General features: G+C 40.0%; 2 protein-coding genes across 10 annotated transcripts in view; one reads left to right on the top strand and one right to left on the bottom strand.

Annotated features, from left to right (window-relative positions):
- The window catches only part of ATP10D (ATPase phospholipid transporting 10D (putative)), a 60571-nt gene extending 46653 nt beyond the window's left edge, over nucleotides 1–13918 (top strand). For all 6 annotated transcript variants that reach the window (XM_088131196.1, XM_088131197.1, XM_088131198.1 and 3 more), the window contains exons 17-24: nucleotides 2283–2568; nucleotides 4898–4974; nucleotides 6734–6859; nucleotides 7583–7783; nucleotides 8772–8852; nucleotides 9122–9226; nucleotides 12292–12479; nucleotides 13006–13918. In XM_088131196.1, the coding sequence (XP_087987322.1) occupies nucleotides 2283–2568; nucleotides 4898–4974; nucleotides 6734–6859; nucleotides 7583–7783; nucleotides 8772–8852; nucleotides 9122–9226; nucleotides 12292–12479; nucleotides 13006–13093 (1152 nt within the window). In that variant the 3' untranslated portion in view covers nucleotides 13094–13918. The remainder of the gene's footprint in view (nucleotides 1–2282; nucleotides 2569–4897; nucleotides 4975–6733; nucleotides 6860–7582; nucleotides 7784–8771; nucleotides 8853–9121; nucleotides 9227–12291; nucleotides 12480–13005) is intronic.
- Nucleotides 13919–14070: 152 nt separating this feature from the next.
- CORIN (corin, serine peptidase) overlaps nucleotides 14071–20376 on the bottom strand; it is a 105173-nt gene continuing 98867 nt past the window's right edge. For all 4 annotated transcript variants that reach the window (XM_088131202.1, XM_088131204.1, XM_088131201.1 and 1 more), the window contains one exon: nucleotides 14071–20170. In XM_088131202.1, the coding sequence (XP_087987328.1) occupies nucleotides 19988–20170 (183 nt within the window). In that variant the 3' untranslated portion in view covers nucleotides 14071–19987. The remainder of the gene's footprint in view (nucleotides 20171–20376) is intronic.

Raw genomic sequence — 20376 nt, forward strand, 5'->3', positions numbered from 1 at the left:
CCTCTCTCTCAGCCCTAGGAAGCAGGTGATGGCAAACCACTTCTGAAAAACCTTGCCAAGAAAACTGCAAGGACTTGTCCAGGCAGTCACCAGAGTCAACACTTTGTGCCTGAAGCAGGACTAGAACTCATAATCTCTGGTTTCTAGCCTGGTGCCTTAACCACTACACCAAACTAACTCTCTATCACTCTTATATCCTTCACTAATTCTCTCAGTGTTTTGTCATAAACCAAAAAAAAAAAAAATCAGTCATGGTTTTATTTCCTTCCTTTTTCATGTATCCAGGGTTAGAGTTATGCTTAAACCATGTATTTGGAAAGAGCTTTCCCTAAGAAGATACTCAAGAAATCATCAGCATTCATTCTTGGGTATCCAGATGGCCCCTGGCTCTCATTCAAAGAGAGACTGGCTGTGTTTAGAGAGTCCATAAGAGATTACATCTGACTCACAGGGCACTCAAATTTGAGTCCCTTGGTTAGCCTATAGACTCTTTAATCCATGATAACATCCTTCCTCTTTCTCTAATGTTGCAGGTGCACAACATAGCTTTTTTTCCCCATTTCATTTGTTAATTCAGGTTCTCTACTGGTACTCCTCTTACATTCTAAGTTTCAATCTTCCAGAAGCCTTGGTCATCATCAGATGGACATGCAAATATTGACCTTTGCTGCCCATTATAGCTTTGGTCAATCAAGGTTGTCAAATAGCCCATTTAATATTAGAGTAGGCTACCAGCCTTAGTTGTGCCTGTGCCACTGCAGAATTCCCTGTTAACAGTAAGGGCATTACTGATCAGTTGGGGCACATTTTGGCCAATGGGTTGCAAATACATCCAGGATTGCTGCAAGATTACTCATTGCAAGCCACAACCTTGCAATTCACTGTGCAAACTACAACCTATACATTAGAGGCTATCTTGTAGGCCAACTTATTGTTGCCTGCATCCTACTAATAAGGAAGTATTTGCAGCATATAGATAACTTGGAATAGAAAATTTAGCCCAGCATGTCATTTGCTTCTCTATCTTGCTTTAAAAAAAATGTTAAAACTTGATAAAAGTTACTAAAACTTTCACGAGTTGGATCTGAAATGCTAGTAGCCATACCAAGATGACAGTTGACAGTTTAGCCTTAGGAATTAGAATACATGGAAGTTTTATGAGTTGCTAGAATTATTCCATGAAACAGCATTACATGCAGCATTCAAGATAATTCATTTACTTACAATTTCTTAGGAAGAAAATTAGCATCTAAAAACAGATATGATTATTTTATTGGTTAAAATATAGGAATTTATTCCTCAGATGATTTATTTGAGAAGTGATGACTTGGTAGAGAAGCACAATAAAGAGATCGCTGCAGTGTCTCTTGGCAATTTTTGAATCAAAGTTTTATGTCATTTACCCTTTGCCAAAAATGTGGGCCTAGTTTGTCACATTTTTCAGTACAAACTGATGGAAATCAGTGGTCCTATATATTACTAGCATTGTTTTATAGATTCCATCCATGAAGCTTGTATTAATAGACTTGCAGAAAGTTCTATGATCTTCCACCAATCCCAAGTATTTCGGCAGATCTGGAGAAAGAAAGAGCAGGGCACACACGCACAGAGACATCTCTAACTGGAAAAAAAGGTGTTTCAAAACAAATCAAAACTTTGCCAATACTCTGCAGCCCTAAGTTTCCTGTCCCAAGTCATGATGAGGCCAAGTTCTTGCACCCACCCACTTCCTCTCTTCCTCCTCTTTCGGCCATAAAGGAAGACAGGGAACTTCCAGTTCTGTTTCATCTGAATCTTAGCTTGTCATGTCTTTTCAATGGAATAAACTGTGGTTAATCTTGACTGTGGTTTATTCACAGCAAACCAGCTTCACTTCTCAGAGCCAGTCAGTTCCCATTAAATAAGCAGAAATGTAATGTAAGATTTAATAGCATTGCATTTCAGATGACTAAAAACAGAAGCAAAACTTTTAAAACTTGTCAAGGAAATCTGGAAGCTCGAGGCTCCCAATGGCTTCTTCCTATCATGAGAACCTGTGATGCTGTCAGTGGAACTGGCTTTTCCTATTACAAGATCATAAATCTTTGGTAGAACATTGTTCTTCATTGTTACTGAATTGTCACATCATTCAGAAGAAAGAACTCACGCGGTTTATATTATCCATGTCACACTATAACATGCGTGCGAGGGTGATTTTAAAAGTAAAGCGAGCTGTAATTGGAGTTACACTTACAAGTGACTGAACTGAGATAAAACTATTAACTCACCCATTTCCTTTCCAGGAGGCCTGTGCAAGCATGGTAAAAAACATTTTAGAAGAGATCAATAGAATGATTCATACTAAGAAAAGGAGGAACCCCTCAGGAACAGAGATGTCCACCAGCAGCTTTGCCTTAATTATAAATGGGCCGACGTTAGAATTTGCCCTACACAAAAAAGTACAAAGAGCGTTCATGCAACTCGCGGCACGGGTCCGGGCGGTCATCTGCTGCAGAGCAACACCCCTGCAGAAAAGCAAAATGGTGAAACACGTGCAGACGGAGCTGCAAGTCATGACTTTGGCAATTGGTGAGTTGCATCTCCTGCCAGGGAGGTGTGTGAAGTCTATTTGAACTGCTGTCTCTTGGAGACTGGGAACCAATCTTTTCTGCTTACAGTACTCCATAGGACTCTACGTATTTCAGGGGTGCAGTTCCAGGAGCCCAACAGGCCATCCTGCAACGCGGGTAAAAGGGCTGGGGGTTCAAGTGCACAGCTAGGAGACCCCTGCTCCACAACATGGTACCAGCGAATGCAAAGGGGCCCCTGACCCAATTTAGTGCCCACCAAGCTTATTTAAAAATGGCTTGGAATCAAGCAGGCTGCGAAGCCAAAACCAACTTTCCTGCATGACCTTTACCTCTAGCCATGCCTCTCAGGCCCATGAAGACCCCTGAAGACGTTCCATTTTGGAGAGCATCCATAACATGCTCTCAACATCCAAAATGTTTAGTGCCTAGAAAGGTTGGATATCCGTGATGAAATGTAATTAGCTGAATATCATGGCATTTCCCAGTCGAACAGATGATGGCACCAACATTATGGAATATCCTGCCTCGGGATCTTAGACTGTACCCCGTAAAGCAGGTCTCCTGGAAAGCAGCTAAGAGCGTCTTGGTGGTTGATCTTCAGGATGATGGAAGTTGTTGCTTGAATTGTTTTGACAGGAGTTTTTCACGCATGGTTTGATATTTGTCCTGCATTATGTTTTTCTTGTGGATGCTTTTCATATTTAATGTTTGAATTATTATAGCAGTTTCTATTTATGATTTATTGCTGATTGGGTTTGTTTGATGACTGGTACAACTACATATTGCAACTACTGTGAGAAGATTGGATTGGGCGGCATGTAAATTTAATAAATTTATATGCCGCCAAATCAATAAGCCGGTGGCATATAAATTAATATAAATTTAATAAATAAATCATAGGTGTTTTTACCTAGACAGCAAGAACGTCTGTCTGCCAGATGTATCTTATCAAGTATGGAGTTACTCTTTCCATTGGACAACCTCCATATATATTACAGTGAATGGAGGATTCTTTGGGAAAAGATCAAGGGTCAGATGCGAAGTCCTTATTTAAATACACAATTCATACTAAGCATAGCATTCAGAAGCTTCCATTTTAAATAACCACAGTTTCACCAACTGTGGCTAGTTTTTATCAAGTCAGTTTTATAAACCATGTCTTAATGTGGGCTTGTTTCAAACAGACCAACGCTTAACACTAACTACAGTTTGTCAGCCAAGATTATCTAATACGCATAGAGAACAAGAGAAAAAAAAATGAATGAAAGCTTCTGAACTTACCCTTCCAACAACTTGTTCCTGTCCAGATAAACTAACACTTATTGTAACTTCCTTTGACTGACTAATTTCATATACGTTTAATTAATAAATAAATAAAATATTTGGAATCCCCGCAGTAGGAGTTGTGGATAAGTCACACTTTCTTTCTCCAAGCTGTCAGAATAATAGGCAAAGAAATGAAGGGTTGGCGTGCTGATTTCTACATTTCCATAACCCAAAGTTACACAGAAAGGACAACGAAGCATAATTCTCATAATTTGTCAGATGGATTCTCCATATGTGCAGTTCAAGTACTTCCTCCTAGCTTTCTCACAAGATAGTTATTTGTACAAACAAGAGAGAGACCTTGATCGTGTCACACTTTCCACATTTGAAGACAGCGTATCTGCTGTCTGGACAGACATATTTTATCAGTCCGGTACAAACTGCTTTTAGAGAACTACGGAATGCAACTGTTGAAGTGTGGTTAGGCTGATGGGTGCTTGGACACACATCCGTCTTCCTTGAGGGAAAGTCTGGTTCGTGATCACTGGTTGTGCTGGCCTGGAATTGTCACCAGTCCCACCTGAAGGTGCCAGGGGGTGGGAGACTGTGCTCCTGTGTCTATTGTGAGCTATAAAGTTACAGCTTTTTAAAAAAGCAACATAAAATACTTTGAAATGATCAAGCTGCTCTGATTGAAAGCCAAATTACATGTGAAGTTAAATAACCTCTTTAAATTTAACATGCAATTTAAAAAACCAATCGCAAATGGCACCCTTGGAGCAGGGAATGGGAGGGGAGAAAGACTGGGAATGGGAGATTTATTCTCCGTGTACATAGTAGCTTCAGTGGGAAGATTTACCTCCAGGAAAAGGTTAAATCACCACCGTAATTACCAGCTGTCATTGATGCTCTTTGCAGTTGTAATGCATATGTGCGCTTAATAACACATTTAGTTGGCTGTCGATCATACAATATACGTATTTATTTTATCAAGTGGGCGTAAGATGTTGTCGGTTGTATGGCACTTTCATTGCAAGGCTGTTCTTTTTTCTGCTTTGAAGGTGATGGGGCCAATGATGTTAGCATGATTCAAGTTGCTAACATTGGAATTGGAATCTCTGGGCAAGAAGGCATGCAGGTAGGACGTGCTGACGGACCCATTAAGGAAAGCAGCGTTGCCTATACCTTAGTTCTCTAACAAGCACTCGTTGAGGTCTGTCAGCTTTATAATACATTGTCAGTGGGAACAAAAGCTCAGTTATGAAAACATTGGAGCATATAGCCTGGGTCAAAAGATTTCATCTTCGGAAAAGGTAAAGACTGTTAAAAGGTTGTACCCTTGTAGAGATTGTAATGGTCTTGTAATTAGCTAATCCATACTTCTGCAGTATACGTCATGTTCCAGTTTAACTGTGTTTCTAAGAGCAAACCTTGGTATCAGAGTTTACCAATGGATGAACAAATCCATTCACAGACTATCTTCAAAGCAGTACAAGTAGTTATTCTGTGATTCTTAAACGAGAATCCAGTGAGGCTGTGTTAGTACCCCACCAGTCATCTCCTCAGCTCATCTCCTCAATAATATAAAGTATGCACTGATAACTCAGTTCAGGAATTGTGACACATCAATAATTGGTGACACATCAAGTGTATCATGGTAGGAAATCAGAATGACAGAGCGATGAACTGGCACTTAACTGATCATTAAATAATGGCGTAGTTGATTATAATCAAGAACTGGTATAGATAAGATTAGGGCAATTGTTTGAGAAGAAGGAAATTAAAGACATGAGATGAGAAGGGAATAAGCCAAGGTAACTTACACTAACAGCATTCGCTACATCTCTCCATCCCTTTTTATCCTCGCAAACCACCCTTGTTTCCACCACACCCATTTGCCCCTTCGTGTGTTGCATTTTCTTCTTTAAACTTCTCATCGTGGGAAGGGGGCCACTAACTCTTACAGGCTTCGTTTCAGAAGCCTATGCCTTCATTTCCCTGCATGCATTCATCAACTATACAATTTGTTTTCATTTATTAGTTAATGTTTTTTACCATATCCCCTTCTTATACTCCAAGTTGCAATCATCCATATGCCACAGTCATTACCAGGTGGTTCCATCCCTCTGCTGCCTATCGTGGTGTTGGTCATTTGAGGCTTTTACGTAACACATTTTAGTAAGATAGAGAAGGTTTAGTCTATGTTACCAGCTTAAGCTGTACCCATACTACATGTCGCATTACCTATTAACGCTAAGGCCACGACTGATCTTTTGAGGCACGTTTCGGGCAATATGACACCAAGGCAATCAAATCCCAATTTTGTCTCAAACATGCTCACACACTTCTGTGCAAGTTAGGGTCCTTAACCTAGAGGCAACTTTGGAAAGCAACATACTGTTACCCACACCCCACAGCTAGGGAATGTGTGCAGAGAATTGACACACCTGATATTAATGCTAGTTCTCACACTGTTGGTGAGAAACAACGAATAGAAAATCTGGCACTTACAGAACCAAAGGACAGGTGGAGACAAAAGCAGGAGTCAAATAATCCATCAAGAAGATCAGGGAGGAACATCAAACAGGGCTACTATACAGTAGTTGCTGAAGAATGTTAGCAATGGCTTCCTGCTTTCTTCAAGAAATATTACTATTGTGAAGCTCTTGGATTTCTTGTGAGCTTGCTCAGGTGGTTCATCCCTGCCTGGTTGGTGAAGCCTGACGTATAATAGAAAGGAATACACAAGACCAGGACTGTTAGACAAAGAACCCTAAATGGAGCTTTCCCGAGCCCAGCAATGCAGCTGACTTTGGTGGAGGTGGCAAGGTCCACCTCACCTCAGTCTTTGGCAATCCACTTGATTATTCTATTATTTCTTTGATGACTGTTTGCAGGCTGTGTTAGCAAGCGACTTTGCAATTTCTCAATTCCGGCACCTCAAGAAGCTGCTGTTTGTTCATGGTCACTGGTGTTACACCCGACTGGCTGACATGATCCTCTACTTTTTTTACAAGAACGTGGTACGTAGCTACCAGTAACTGCATCCTGGATTTCAGAGGAGGGAAGAATGGTTTCAATACATGGAAAAGGGGACAGTGTTAATAGATTCTGAAGTCAGATGCTGGCAAGGGAAATGGAGCCAGCCCATCTGTCTTGGGTTAGATGTTACTGTGTCAATAGCATTTACAATCAATTAAATATGACCTCTTCCAAAAAGCAATCTGTCAGTATTAAGCAGAGATTGTGACAAGTTGGCTCCAAGATCAAAACTGGGAAATTATCAAAGGGATTTGGGAGGAGGGGGGTTGTTCTTTTGTTTTTTGTAGTTTCTACCCAGGGATATGTGATTGAAATAGACTAGCCTTGTTGAACTGTGGCTGTTTTATTTCTACCCTGAGCAGTGAGGACTTCATTCTGATATGAACCCTACCTTTGGAGTGCTAACAAAATGGAGAGATGATTGTCTGGTTACAAAACTCACATTTGTTGTCCTCACACTAACATTAAGTTGGATTATTAACTTCCAGAGGTCCCTTAGGGTTAACATTAATTCTACTCTTGCCCTCAGTGCTGTTTCCAGAGCTTTGAGGGGTGCAGAGCAGCTGAGAACAATGACTATAGAAGACACATGCTGATTTCTGTGAAGCATGTGTCTTCAGTCCATTTGACTGCTTCCCATCATCCCCACTCCCTGAACTCTATTGTAGATTCCCACAATGCGTTGTCCTTTTTCATCATTGCAGGCGTACGTAAATCTCCTGTTCTGGTATCAGTTCTATTGTGGGTTTTCGGGAACTCCCATGATTGATTACTGGAGTCTGATTTTCTTCAACCTTCTCTTCACATCAGTACCACCGGTCATATATGGTGTTTTAGACAAAGATGTCTCTGCAGAAACTCTCATGAACAACCCAGAACTTTACAAAGCAAGTCAGAAAAATGAGGTATTTTTTGGCTTGGCTGAAGTGTTTGAAGACTGAAGTGATTTATCGGTTCTCGGTTGCACATTCCTTGCTACTTGAACCAGAATTTTATGACATGTTTCTTTTTAATCTTCTGAAGATGTGGAGATGAAGGATGTTCCTTGCTAGGTTTCCAGCCAATGAACAGAAGTGGCCTTAGGAGAAGAGTGTAGTTTTTTCCATGACATACTAGTGGGGTCAGTCTTATTATTGCTGGTTGCCACATTGGCCGCTCTTGCTTATTTTTGTTTTCTGTACCATTTAAGTAACATGCCAGAAACATGGATTCATTGTATTCCGTGTCCTAATCTGACATGGTATAAAAGTCAGACTGAACTTTAGAAGGCCGTCAAGCTAGACCAGCAAAAATAATAGGGTGTGAAATCTGAGGTGAAATTATTTGATGATGCATCAGCTTTAGAGGAGTGTGTCAGTCTTTCTAACATCGATCCTGTATTGTCCAAGCACTGGTGGACTAGTCTTCAGAACCGGATCTCACAATAAGTCCGCAATGTGCAATTTATGAAAATTACTGTTAGCTTACCTCCTTTAAAGTTTGTTTTTACCTTGCCTTTTTATTAAACCAGTTTCAAGGATGAATTCAAGAAAAATCAGGCTCTGTTGACTGAAATTTTACTTTCGAGGTTTGCAGCTAATATTATGCCTTTTGAAATATATGCCAGCAAATATTGGTGGAATAACAAATTAACTGGCTTTGCATTCCTGCCAGGGAGCCTGTGCAGCGAATTAGTGCTCGTCTTCACTAGAGAAGGGAATCTTGGCCTGCTAAGCAGTGCCTCTGGAAGTTCACTAAGGGGATTAGGTTAGGACTCGGGTTTAGTTTGAGAGTTGGGCTTAGGCTTAGACATCTAAGACATCTTAGGTTTAGGTTTAGACGTCTGAACTTGCAGATGACTCATAATTCAAATCGGCAAAACTGACCTGCCTGTTGTCTTTATTTCCTCTGCAGCCCTATGTGGGTGTAGCCTTTGCAATGAACTTGGTGGATGCATTTTACCAAAGCCTGGTTTGCTTTTTTATCTGCTACTTTGTAAGTGTTAGAAGACTGGCTACTTGATCATTGTCTCTGTTGTTTTAGCTTTGTTTTTAAAAATAATGCACGCTCATTTTACATGATTATTTGCGTTAAATTAAACTTCCTCACCGTTCAAAATAATCATCATTAGGAAGTTATGCATCAAAATGCCACCTAGAAGTCTAACATTACTTTATGTTGTTATTGCAGTTTGCTGTATGTAATTCATTGAAAACAAATTCTTATATATATAAATATAAATATAAATAATGGTTCCTTTCCAGACATTCCGAGGTTCCGATGTAGATGTCTATTCTTTTGGGAACCCTATGAATACTACCATGTTCTTTATAATATTGCTACATCTTCTGATTGAAAGTAAAAATGTGGTGAGTATATTATACATTCACTTTAACATTCAGTTCACAAGATCATCCTGAACAGGGTCAAATTCCATTTAGCACCTCAACAGTTGCATTTGTACATAGTAATAAACCCAAATTTGTTCACCCTTGGCTTCTGATATTAATCTGTCAGCTAAAATAGGACGGAGAACCTTAAATATTATTTTAAAGTGCCCATCCAGGATCAGAAAGCATAATTTCTTCTTGTCCTATGGATCTTGTTTTTTGGGATCAAAATTCCAGAATCCACAGTTCAGCTGTCATGTGAAAACTGATTTAATTCATGGTCGTGGGGAAAACAGGGTGGGAACAGATGCAATTTTTCAAGATTACCAGGATTCCTGAGAACAACTTATCCTTTGGGATTACGCCAAGCCAGAACAACCATTAGAGAAAAGGTTCTTGATGCTGAATATCGGAAGGAGCTCGGCCACATTTTAGCACACTTTAGAAATCGTACGAAGTATTCTAGATGGGAATTGGACAGGTATCTAAGGACCCCCCTTCTTCTGTCCCACAAGAGCCTTTTTCAGAGCTAGCCTTGACCTGCTCCCCATTCCGTGCTTAATGGGAGATTTACTAAAGTCGTCCTGTGTCAACAGACTTGTTCCTACTGCACGGGCCATTGAAACTTCTCTACACGTGCTGCCCTAGAGCCCCTATTATCAAGACAGTCACAAAACTCTCTCTCACACACACACATACACCGTTGTCACACTATATAGGTCAAAACAAAAGCCAGCTTGTGGGTTTTCTCCTGTCCCCCTGGAAACCATTCCATCTATCCATAGAATAGAGCTAAATTTGATGTGGCAGCCATCGAAATTGGCAAACAGCCAGTATTCCTGTCCTGTCCTTTACTATTGTTATTATTAGTCCCACTGACAGGGTTTTAAGTTGATTTAATTAAGCTTTTAATTAAAACTGCCCTAACGCTGTAATAATTCTCTCCTTCTCCGTTGATAGACTCAAAATATTAGTTTTGGCTGTGAGTTTTAGGCTTAGCCTTAAGAATAATCTGTTTTATTATACCATACTATATTATATTACATCCAAGTGTTAAGACCTCACATGGATTTGTTATTTTCCACTTTGTACATGTTCTTTATAGCTTGCCCCAATATCTTACTGTTTTTGCTTGACTTGTTATTGTTTATGCTGGTCATTGACCAAAATAAAGGTAATCATTTCTGCTTGAACACAGGCATACACACATGGGGAAGTATTATGTTATAAACAATGACATTTCCAAAATCAAATCTGTTTTCAGCCGTTAATGTGGTAGATCACATTCTTAACATGGAAGTAATGGCATGCGCCATGTGAAACAGACACATTTTATCATTTACTGCATTTAATTTTATCATTGACCGTATTTCCAGAAGGATATTAACCGGTTAGAGAGATTTCAGAGTAGGGCAATGAAGATGATACAGGGTCTTAAGGACACACCATACTGTATGAGGATAGGCTGAAGGAAGTTGGGATGTTCAGTCTGAAGAAAAGAAGACTTAGGACACATGATAGCCATGTTCATGTACATAAATGGGAGCTACACGGAAGATGGTACCTGCTTTCCATTGCCACAGAAAGTAGAACTAGAATAGCAGATATGCATTGCAGCTCCTAGATTTCATTTATATATCAGGAAAAAATTCCTGATGATAAGATCTGCACAAAAGCAGAACAGTCTACCTAACGTACTCTCTCCACAAACTAGGTTCCCTGACAAACGTGCCGTCTAACATTCTGAGAATTGCAGCGTTAATACATCTGGAGGCACCAAGTTGGAGAATTTGAACCTAATGTCTTAACAGCTATACAAAATAAAGGAACAAAAGGCTGAGGTCATCTTGAGTGTGCCTGACAGATGTGTTTCCTTACGTGGATTCTGTAAAGAATACTAAATACTTGCCCTGAGTAGCAAGCAAACTTACAGTAATCCTCTGACTTGGACTTACCCAGAATCTCTGCTTTCCTCTACCTGGATAGGTCCTTCTGGCTGGGTAACTTTATACGGAAAAAAAAAATGCAGCCTAGAGAAAGGACAGAGTTGATCTGAAACCTGAAGGGTGGAAAACTGGTTGGATTAAGAAACTTAAAAATGTAGGTGGGTCACCCACTGCCCTTGGCTGCAAACGTTGCAGCTCCTACAGCATCAGACAGCCCTGGGGACTCTTCCCGCCAGCGGGCATCGGATTGTTGACTCCCCATGGCCATCGATTATTAGAAAACAACAGGCAGGTACCCCAGGAACATTGCTGCACTTCTTATTTAGCTTAGCTTAGTCTCTGCATAAGGAGTGATCTTGATCCATCAGCAGCTACTTTGACTTTTCTCAGGAACATGTTCCCAGGCCAGTAAACATTGCTCAAGAGAAAGGGAAGGAAAGATGTTTTCATCATTGGGGTCCAGTACAAGAAAGGGGAGAACATTAAACAGAAATAGTTAAGGAGGTGCTCAGTGCAATAGCCTGACGTGGGCATTATGGCAATTTTGCTTCTGGAGACTTCATAGTTCTTAGACATTCCTCCATTGCGTGAAGGTTCCTGCTTCCATAAGTATCAAACAGGCCTGTAAGGTTGGTAAGCCACCTAGCTATTCTAAAGTCTCCGTCGAAATACAATATTTGTTTTCTGACAACGCTTAAAATATTACTTTCACGGAAATAAAATTCCCTTTCATGGTATTTAGTCTCAGTTCTCCTTCATTTGAAGACAAATTCAAGTAATGGAGAGACACAGGATGGGATAAAAACTGTCTCATATGACATCTTATTAGGAGGAATTGTCCCCACAGCCTTTGTTTATGGCAGTGTTGTCCAAACTTGGCCACTTTAAGATGAGTGGACTTCAACTCCCAGAATTCCCCAGCCAGCCATGGCTGGCTGGGGAATTCTGGGAGTTGAAGTCCACTCATCTTAAAGTGGCCAAGTTTGGACAACACTGGTTTATGGGATTAATCCCAGCCAAACTCAGCCTGTACCCTTTCAGAAATGGACGCAGATCTGATCTCACAACATTTCTATTTCTGCTTTTGATTTGTTTCAGAATATTATACACTTCTCTGTTTTTGCTGGTAGCATCTTCCTGTATTTCTTCGTTCTCGGGCTTTTGGGAGCTTTCTGTGTCCTCTGCAACCCACCAGCCAATCCATATTGGATTATTCAGAGACAATTAGTAAACCCAATGTTTTATCTCGTCTGCATGATCTCAATTACGCTGGCTCTGCTTCCAAGGTAATTTATTGGTTTAATCTACCTAAATCTGTGACCCATCTGTCTTGCTTTTTCTCACACTAGTCCTCATCTAGTAGGATGAACAAAAAGTTATTTTCAAAGTTCTTCCCAGGGAAATTGCCATGGGCGGAACATGGAGCTCTTGCATTTATTTAGTGATGGGTTGGCCAAAGAGTATATGGAATGCCCTGTTCTTTTTTATATGATCATCCTCCAGCAGTCTGCAGCCTCCCCGTCTTTCCCGAATTCAGTTGAGCCCCAGAGGGAACTCCTCCCAAGGGGAAAATAAATGTGGGCTACCAGGGAAACGTCAGAACAGGAAAACGTGTAACACAAAACAGTATCATTCATAGGGCAGGGCTTCCATTACATGGTCGTAGCCACTATCTTGATGCTTTTGACCCCTGGTATCTCTCTGTCTTCTTCTTTCCCAATTCCAAATAGCCCTGTTGCACAGATTTCAAGTGCCCAAAGTATATTTAACCCCATCCCTTCCAGCTTGTTTGAATATCTCCTTTCATTTTAGGTACTTGTTCAGGGTAATCCAAACCACAGTATTTCCAAGTCCATTAATACAAGCCAGGATTCTTGAACAACAGAGCCGTGTGCGATAGAAGAGTTGGCAGCGAACAGAAATCTCAGCAGCTTTATGGGGGGTGCAATCAGAATTCATCCATCAGGAAACACATACCAAGTCTGCATCTTCAGACTTCTGCTGTCTCAGCAAAAGAATAACCCTGAGGATTGAGGAGTCTTGCCGTTGCACTTGTCATTCCAGGGAAGGTCTGAACCAAGAGCATGCGCTCAATTATGGTGTGCAGGTTGACACATCTGGAAGTAGCAACTGCCTGAATTGGGAGAACATTTTGATTAAGCAAGTCAAAGGAACTCTGTTTTGATGTATCTGCAGCTAGACAGTCTTTAAGGAGGAGGCTTGACATTTACTTCTGATGAGATACTTGATATTTTTATAATCAGTAAGACATTGGAATTCTACATACGATAAATCAAAAAGTTTTAACATAACCGGCCAAAAATGACGTGTTACTTATGGAGTTCAAATGGTGGTATATTCAAATTGTTAAATACTTAAAATAATTTATTAAAGGTACAAGCAGGCATTGTACTTTGTTAAAATTAAAAAGAAGAAAAAATGGTCTCTTGCACCATGATGGGGAAATCCTATGAGAATTCATTTAATTTATGCTTATTAATATATAAAAAAACATTTAGGCCTGTGCCATACCCAGACACGTGTGGTGTGCTGAAGGGTGGCTTGATTCTTCCTCCTGTGATTGTAATGGATTATTCTCTTCTGGAACAATGTTAGAGTACCTTATTCAGACAAGGTTTGCAAACAACCATACAGAACAATTGGCTCCATTGCTTTCATTAGAAGCGGTCTTTATCATTCTTCATGGAACCAAGATTCATAGACCTTTGTCACGTTTTGAGTCATTTATTTAGGGAATACGCTTGCAGAAGATTTTGGGGGGATACAGTACATATCCACATAAATACAGCATTTTGTCTCTGCGATCATAAAAATACTGCCAGTGTTGTTAATTTTCTTTACGATAATAGGGTTAACTTTTTAAAAAAGATACTGTACGCTGTGCCTATTCTGGTATGTCTCTCCTTTCTCTGTTCCTAAATAGATTGATCCTTGTATTTTATTTATTTGACTTACGTGCTGCCTGACTCCAAACCAACTCTGGGGGCCTCACAGCATAAAAACAAAATAACAAATATACAATCAAAATAACCCAAAACATGAAACAAAATAGTGAATCCAATGTCTACCCACTTAGAAACAAACCTGGCTGGAGTCTACTCATTTAAAAGCAGACTTCACTAAACTCAACCAGCAGCTATTTAGAATGGGGAACTGCGTGAATCTACTGATCCAGGACTCTTAAAATTTTTGTATGGGGCTATATGGAAAATATTCAGTATTGCCCAAACCAGTCTCTCTGTCTCCCTCTTTCATTGCTGTTGTCCTATATTAACAAAGCCATTTCTAACCAAGGTTACCAACCACGTCCCCTCCTGGCTATTCGGCCCCTCCTACACATTATGTTTTATATTTTAATGATGGTCTTCAAGTCTACCTACCAGCCACCATCTCCAGTCCCACTGGATGCGCCATTTTTACAAAGACGTTGGATAATGACCTAAGATTATTTCCCAGCCTATGTGCTAAGGATCACTTCACTTACTACATTATTACGGAGGATGCAGCTCTGTAGAGGAATTAATATTGTCATCATAAGCGTCCAGTAGGAAGTGCAGGGATGTTCTGATGTCATTTGTGCGATGGTGTCATGATACATGTGATCCCCTTGCCCCACAATTGCCTGCTACTGAGAAGTACCACGGGAAGGTGGTGGTGACCTTCCACCCTTGAAAGAATGTTGAAAGGGTTGTGTAGCCACATGGTCTAACCACATCCCTGGCCATTCATATCCAAAACATTGGCATGTCTTGACAGCATGGGAAAGGGCACATCATGAGTACCGAAGTATATTCAATAGCAGGCAAAGGTTTCTATGATTTCCTAATAACAAGACACGGATGCCTGGGTTTGGGTCCAACTCCTCAATAGTATTTCCAACAACAAGGCAATTGCAATCTTATTTATTAAACATAACCTGAGATGCCCACTACGCATAAAATTCTTTTCTACTATCCTCATTTTAAAATCAAAAGAAACGACGTTTCACCCATTACTTTCACAAAAAGAACACTGGCTTATATATAAAATAAAATTCATTTCCTAAATGCAGCAGAATCTTGCATTCCTCCTGATTTACTGCAATCCCCTTATTTTGGAATTTTGAACAGCGCAAGAAGGATTTTCTAGAACGCATTAAAAAGAGAGGAGAAAGAGGACATCATGAGCAACATGATGCATTGTTTAAAGGGGAGACCATTTAGGGAACCCTAAACAGTCCAGAACCTGAAAAAAATCTGTCCACAGCTTCCCCACAGCTTCATTTTTAATCCTGTGTTAGCCCGATTTGAAGAAAGAAGAAGCCATGGAAAGGCTTTTAATATTCTGTCGTGTGAGTTTTCAATGCGTCAGAGAAAGAAAATACTGGGTTAGAACGTTCGTGGAACAGAGGTCTGTGTTTTCTTATGTTTTTCCCATTTTCAAACAGCTTGACCCCATTTCCATCTCCTAACCGTGGAATTTTGCACGTGTGGCCATGCATACCAAAGAACTTTAAAAACAAAAGAAGAAAGACAGCCCTCCGATGTGATGTGAAAAGGCAAGTGGTTTGAACTAATGAAATTAGCTGCGAATGGCAGAGAGAGAGAGAGAGAGAAACCTTGGATAAATCTGAGAATACTGATGGTTCAAAATGGGGTTCCATTCGCGTCCGTGCCAGCACAGGAAAAGCCAGATTAATCAAAGAATGCTACCCCCCGAAAATGGACTGGACTATCGCTCTGGCCCAGCCTGTCCATCTTCCTTGCGCAGGCTTTCGCAACCGGGGTCTGCAGTGCAGCACCGCCACCTACCGACCAATAAATAGGTTGCTATTACACCTCAAAGCTCTCGAGAAGATTGGAACAGATTGTCTTTGGGAAAGAGCCCTGAATCTTCTGCACGGGCTGTTAAAATATAAATTAGATCCATTTGAACAGAATTGCTATTCTATCATGTATCTATATATGACAAGAATTGTTCAATGGATGGGGCATATTTTTTGCTGGCCTGAGAAGATAGGGAGATGGGGGGAGGAGGAGGAGGAGGAATTGTTGTTAAAATTGTGTATGACTTCCAAATACAAACTGATAAACTTTTATCCTAGAATAAGCCAGACATGATGGTAGTTACAAACAAGTATGGATAACTCACATTGCGATAACTAGAGGCAGGTCAGTGAGAAGGAACTAGAAAAAATAGGGAAATGTAAAGACTTTCAAATAGAGATTGAGCAGACATGGAAGAAGAAAACTATAGTGGTTCCGACAGTGGTTAGCGTGCTTGGTGCACGCTTTCCAATGATCTGGAAAACCACTTGGGCACAATAGAATGGACAGAATCTCAACTCATCAGATGCAAAAACATGTTGCAGTTCCTGGAACAGCACTTATATCACAATGACATCTGGAAAGAGCCTTGGGAAGGATCAAATAGTCAAAAGAATCAAGTCCAGTCAGAAGTACAGTATCTGCTGGACTGTATGTAAATAATAATAATAACAATAACAACAACACTTGAAGTCCTTCAGCATTGACAAAATCACCATCAGTCCGTTGCAAAAGGTAGCTTTGCTTGGAACAGCTCACATCCTGCGACGATCCCTTTAATGCCGTCAAGCAGCAACATCTGCCTACCCCAGGTCCTTGGGAAGGACTCGATAGGTGGATAAAAATGCCAAATCCAATCTAAACATCTGGCTGACTGTGCAACCAACAATAATAATATAAAAGGAGTCTCATTTGTTGGCATTGCATTGGTTACATAGGCTTCTGTCACTTGTGGCATCAACAGTATTGACGCACCAACCTTGTCAAAGAAAGATTTTTACCATCTGCAGAATCATTGGATCCTGTCTACACAAAGTTACATCTAGCTAGTATTTGGATGTGATATGTGTACACTTACCCAAGCTGTGTGAATGAGCCCATCCCTAGTATATGATAATATTTACAATATTACATTGATCAAGGTTTGTTCTTCCATTTTTCCTACTGTGGAGTTTGAAGGTTTAAAAATCTGCAAAGGTGGATTTTCTCAACTAAGATGTTGATTCCCCCCCCCCCCCTTTAAAGTCATGCTACTCTGGTAGTACTAGAAATGTACATATACAAAATTAAGGAAGCTATGAAGACCCAAGATACCCTTGGGTGTTATAATTCAGTTTGGTGTGACCCCATGGAAGAGAGCAGAAGACAGATAACAAGACAAGAATGCATCAGGCAAAGGGTAGAGTAAAATGGGCTCATCTTATAATAAGAATAATGAAGGAATGAAGATCAGGGATATCAGCAAGATTTGGGTGATTCCTGTTAACATAGAGTTGGGTTTTTTTTCCCTGTCTAGGTAATGTGATGAATTATTCATGATTGATCATGTATCTTCTATATAATCCTTTGCAAATCTTTATTTGGGGCTCTTGGTCTGTTTGGCTGAGGTCTTAGTGATCCCTGTTCTAGGGTTTGTTTAATTTTTAAAAAATTGTTTCAAATCTCCATTGCTTGGGTTCATATTTTAGCAGATCGCTTTTTCTGTAACACTACACTCTTAACCTTGCTATTGTTTCAGCACCATAAGCAGTGCCAGAGTTGTCTTGCTGGAATTTTTTTTATCATTGTCCGAGAATAAGACCAAGAAGTGTGTTGAATGTGGTTGTCTTTTCTCCCCACTGTGCAACAGAAGTTGGTAGAAGCAACCCCCATTCATTTGTGAACTGAGCTGAGCAAGAAAATGGTGTCTACAAAAGATATTGGCAATTTTAAAACCGGAGTGTTCTACAGTGAAATATCAATTGTACCCTTGGGTTCTCTATCAAAAGGGAGGGTTTTTTTCCTGAACCCCTAAACTGTTATAATCACAAGAAGCAACCAAAGTGATTGGTTCATTTTTGAGGGAATTGTGTTTCAAAGCATTGTATATTGGCAACTGCAAAGGATTTGTTATTTTATAAAAGCTTTACCATTAATTGTATCATTTTAAATGTTCTTTTTCTTTTGGTAAACATCTAAAATATCTTGGATGGTATGGGCAGCATAAAATAAATTACAGCATGCCTGATATTATTATAGTAAATAATACAGGTAATTACTGAAAGCTTTGCTAATACTGCAAATTACAATTAATATTACAAACTGCAATTTAATCGCTGCTTTGGATGAGTCCTGAAATAGCTGATTATTTTCCCTTTCCAGTTCTAGAATAGACTTAGAGTGTTACAGCATTATTTCAAAGATGTTCAATGAAAGCCAAAATAAAGTTAGAATAAGCAGGAGTTTATGCATAGCCTTTTGCACCATTACAGAAGAAAATCAAGGCCATTGATTGTGCTGCTGCGAAAGCAATACAGGGAATCAGTGCCACATATTTGAAAAACAAATAGAAATGTATTTTCTTTTTATGCATCTGGGTGCCTGGCTCACTGAAATTACACCAACTGAATAAAGAGTATTTGCTTATTTAAAAAGAAGACGTTTGCTACCAAATAGGATAACGGCTGTAGCCACAATACTTCTCTTGAATTAATGTTGTCACCTCGCTGCCTATCGAACGTCTTCATTGGACACCCCCATCACCAGTTCTGGGGCAGGAGAACCACCCATAGCCAAGCGTAGCTGCAGGACGCCCTTTGGGTCCTGGAAAAACGTCCTGATTCCCCAACAAACAGGAGCAGAACCTCTGAGTGGCAATACTGACTCGCAAGTTCCTAGATATCTCTTTCTACCCATTCAACCCATAATTCACAGTTCAAAAAAAAAAAAATCCCCAAAGCAGACTGTTAGCTGCCAATATATATGTCTTAGAAAAAGAAATTGCAATGTTAGTGGAAAAACCTGAGCAATAGAGAGAAATAGTAGCAGGTGGCCTTTTGTTACCATAGAAGAAGCCTCTGAGATATCAAGTACGCCATTCCTAATCGTTCTCTTGGTCATGAATTGCAATGTATGTGTAGGTGCAGTGAGTTGGAGACCTTTTGCATTATCTTCTCAAGTACTGCCCTTGAAACTCTAGAGATCTGAGTGGTCACCGATCAGGTTACCTTACCAAGATTATTATTAAATTAGTATTACATTTAGCTCTTCAGTGACATAAAGACTATTTGATCCAACTGTACTAGCTATTCTTAATTTAACATCTGTATTATTTATTTATACTGATTCTTACTTCTAAACAGTATGCTTTATATTGCTATGGTAATATGCTTGTTCTGCACTGATTCCACAGTGTGGGAGGGAGACCGAGCATAGGGGAGAGAATGAGAAATAACTGATTTAAACAATACGGCTGTATCCGAACAGATGTCCAACTTGGTTGCGCCGAAACATCCCATTCTGTTAAAATGGGGGAACGCAGGGGTCCAGCACATGAAAATCAGATGGACTGGGAGACAGGGCACCATGGCCTTTTTAGAAGTGCTGATTGGTTGTTAGTAAGGTTTTTCTCCTCTTTTCTTTATGTTTTAGAAAAAATAGTACTTCTGAGAAGCCTTAATTTTGTATCTGAAACATATCATATAACATTAGAAAGTGGTTGATTCTTATGAATGAAAGGTGACAGGTGGGGTGCAGAACTGCTAAAGACACAAGGCAGAAATAACGATAAAATGTTCGATTGTTACTCAGAAGCACCTTTGGCACCAAGAGATTTACACATTCTTTGATCCTGCCCTATTGCTTATTGCTTTCCAGCCTGCAAAACTGACAATTCGTCCAATGTCTTCAGCATCTTCAACATCTTCATTGTTTCGGTGCCCTTAGACATTGCTTTTGGTCAGTTAGTGCAGCATTTCTAGCCTGAAGAATCAGCGAATCAAAAACGTGTGCAGGTAGATCTCTCTTTCAATCCACTCAATAAAGTGAGACACATTACTATAAACCCCAGGACCCAAAACTTTGGAGAAGCAGACAGAGCCCCAAGAAGTCAAACCAAACAACGTCCAGCGTCCAGCAGGCTGCTCACACACAAGCGGTCCTCCGCTGTCACCCTGTAAAATATGGACATTATTTTACAGTTTAAGACAACTGATCTTAGATTAGAATTTGATCACAGTGGTAACAGTAATGGTTCCTGGATGGATCTTATAAACTAAAAGAAATGGGGCATTTGTCACTGAAAGAAAACTGGTTTTTGGCTGTGCCCTGAGATACGTATATCTTGGCCCATAGATAACTCTGGGCTGTCACAGCAGCA

This window comes from Python bivittatus, unplaced genomic scaffold (assembly GCF_059951505.1).
Source record: "Python bivittatus isolate LINGU-HERP-01145 unplaced genomic scaffold, Pbiv_v1 ctg000970_np1212, whole genome shotgun sequence".
NCBI lineage: Eukaryota > Metazoa > Chordata > Lepidosauria > Squamata > Pythonidae > Python > Python bivittatus.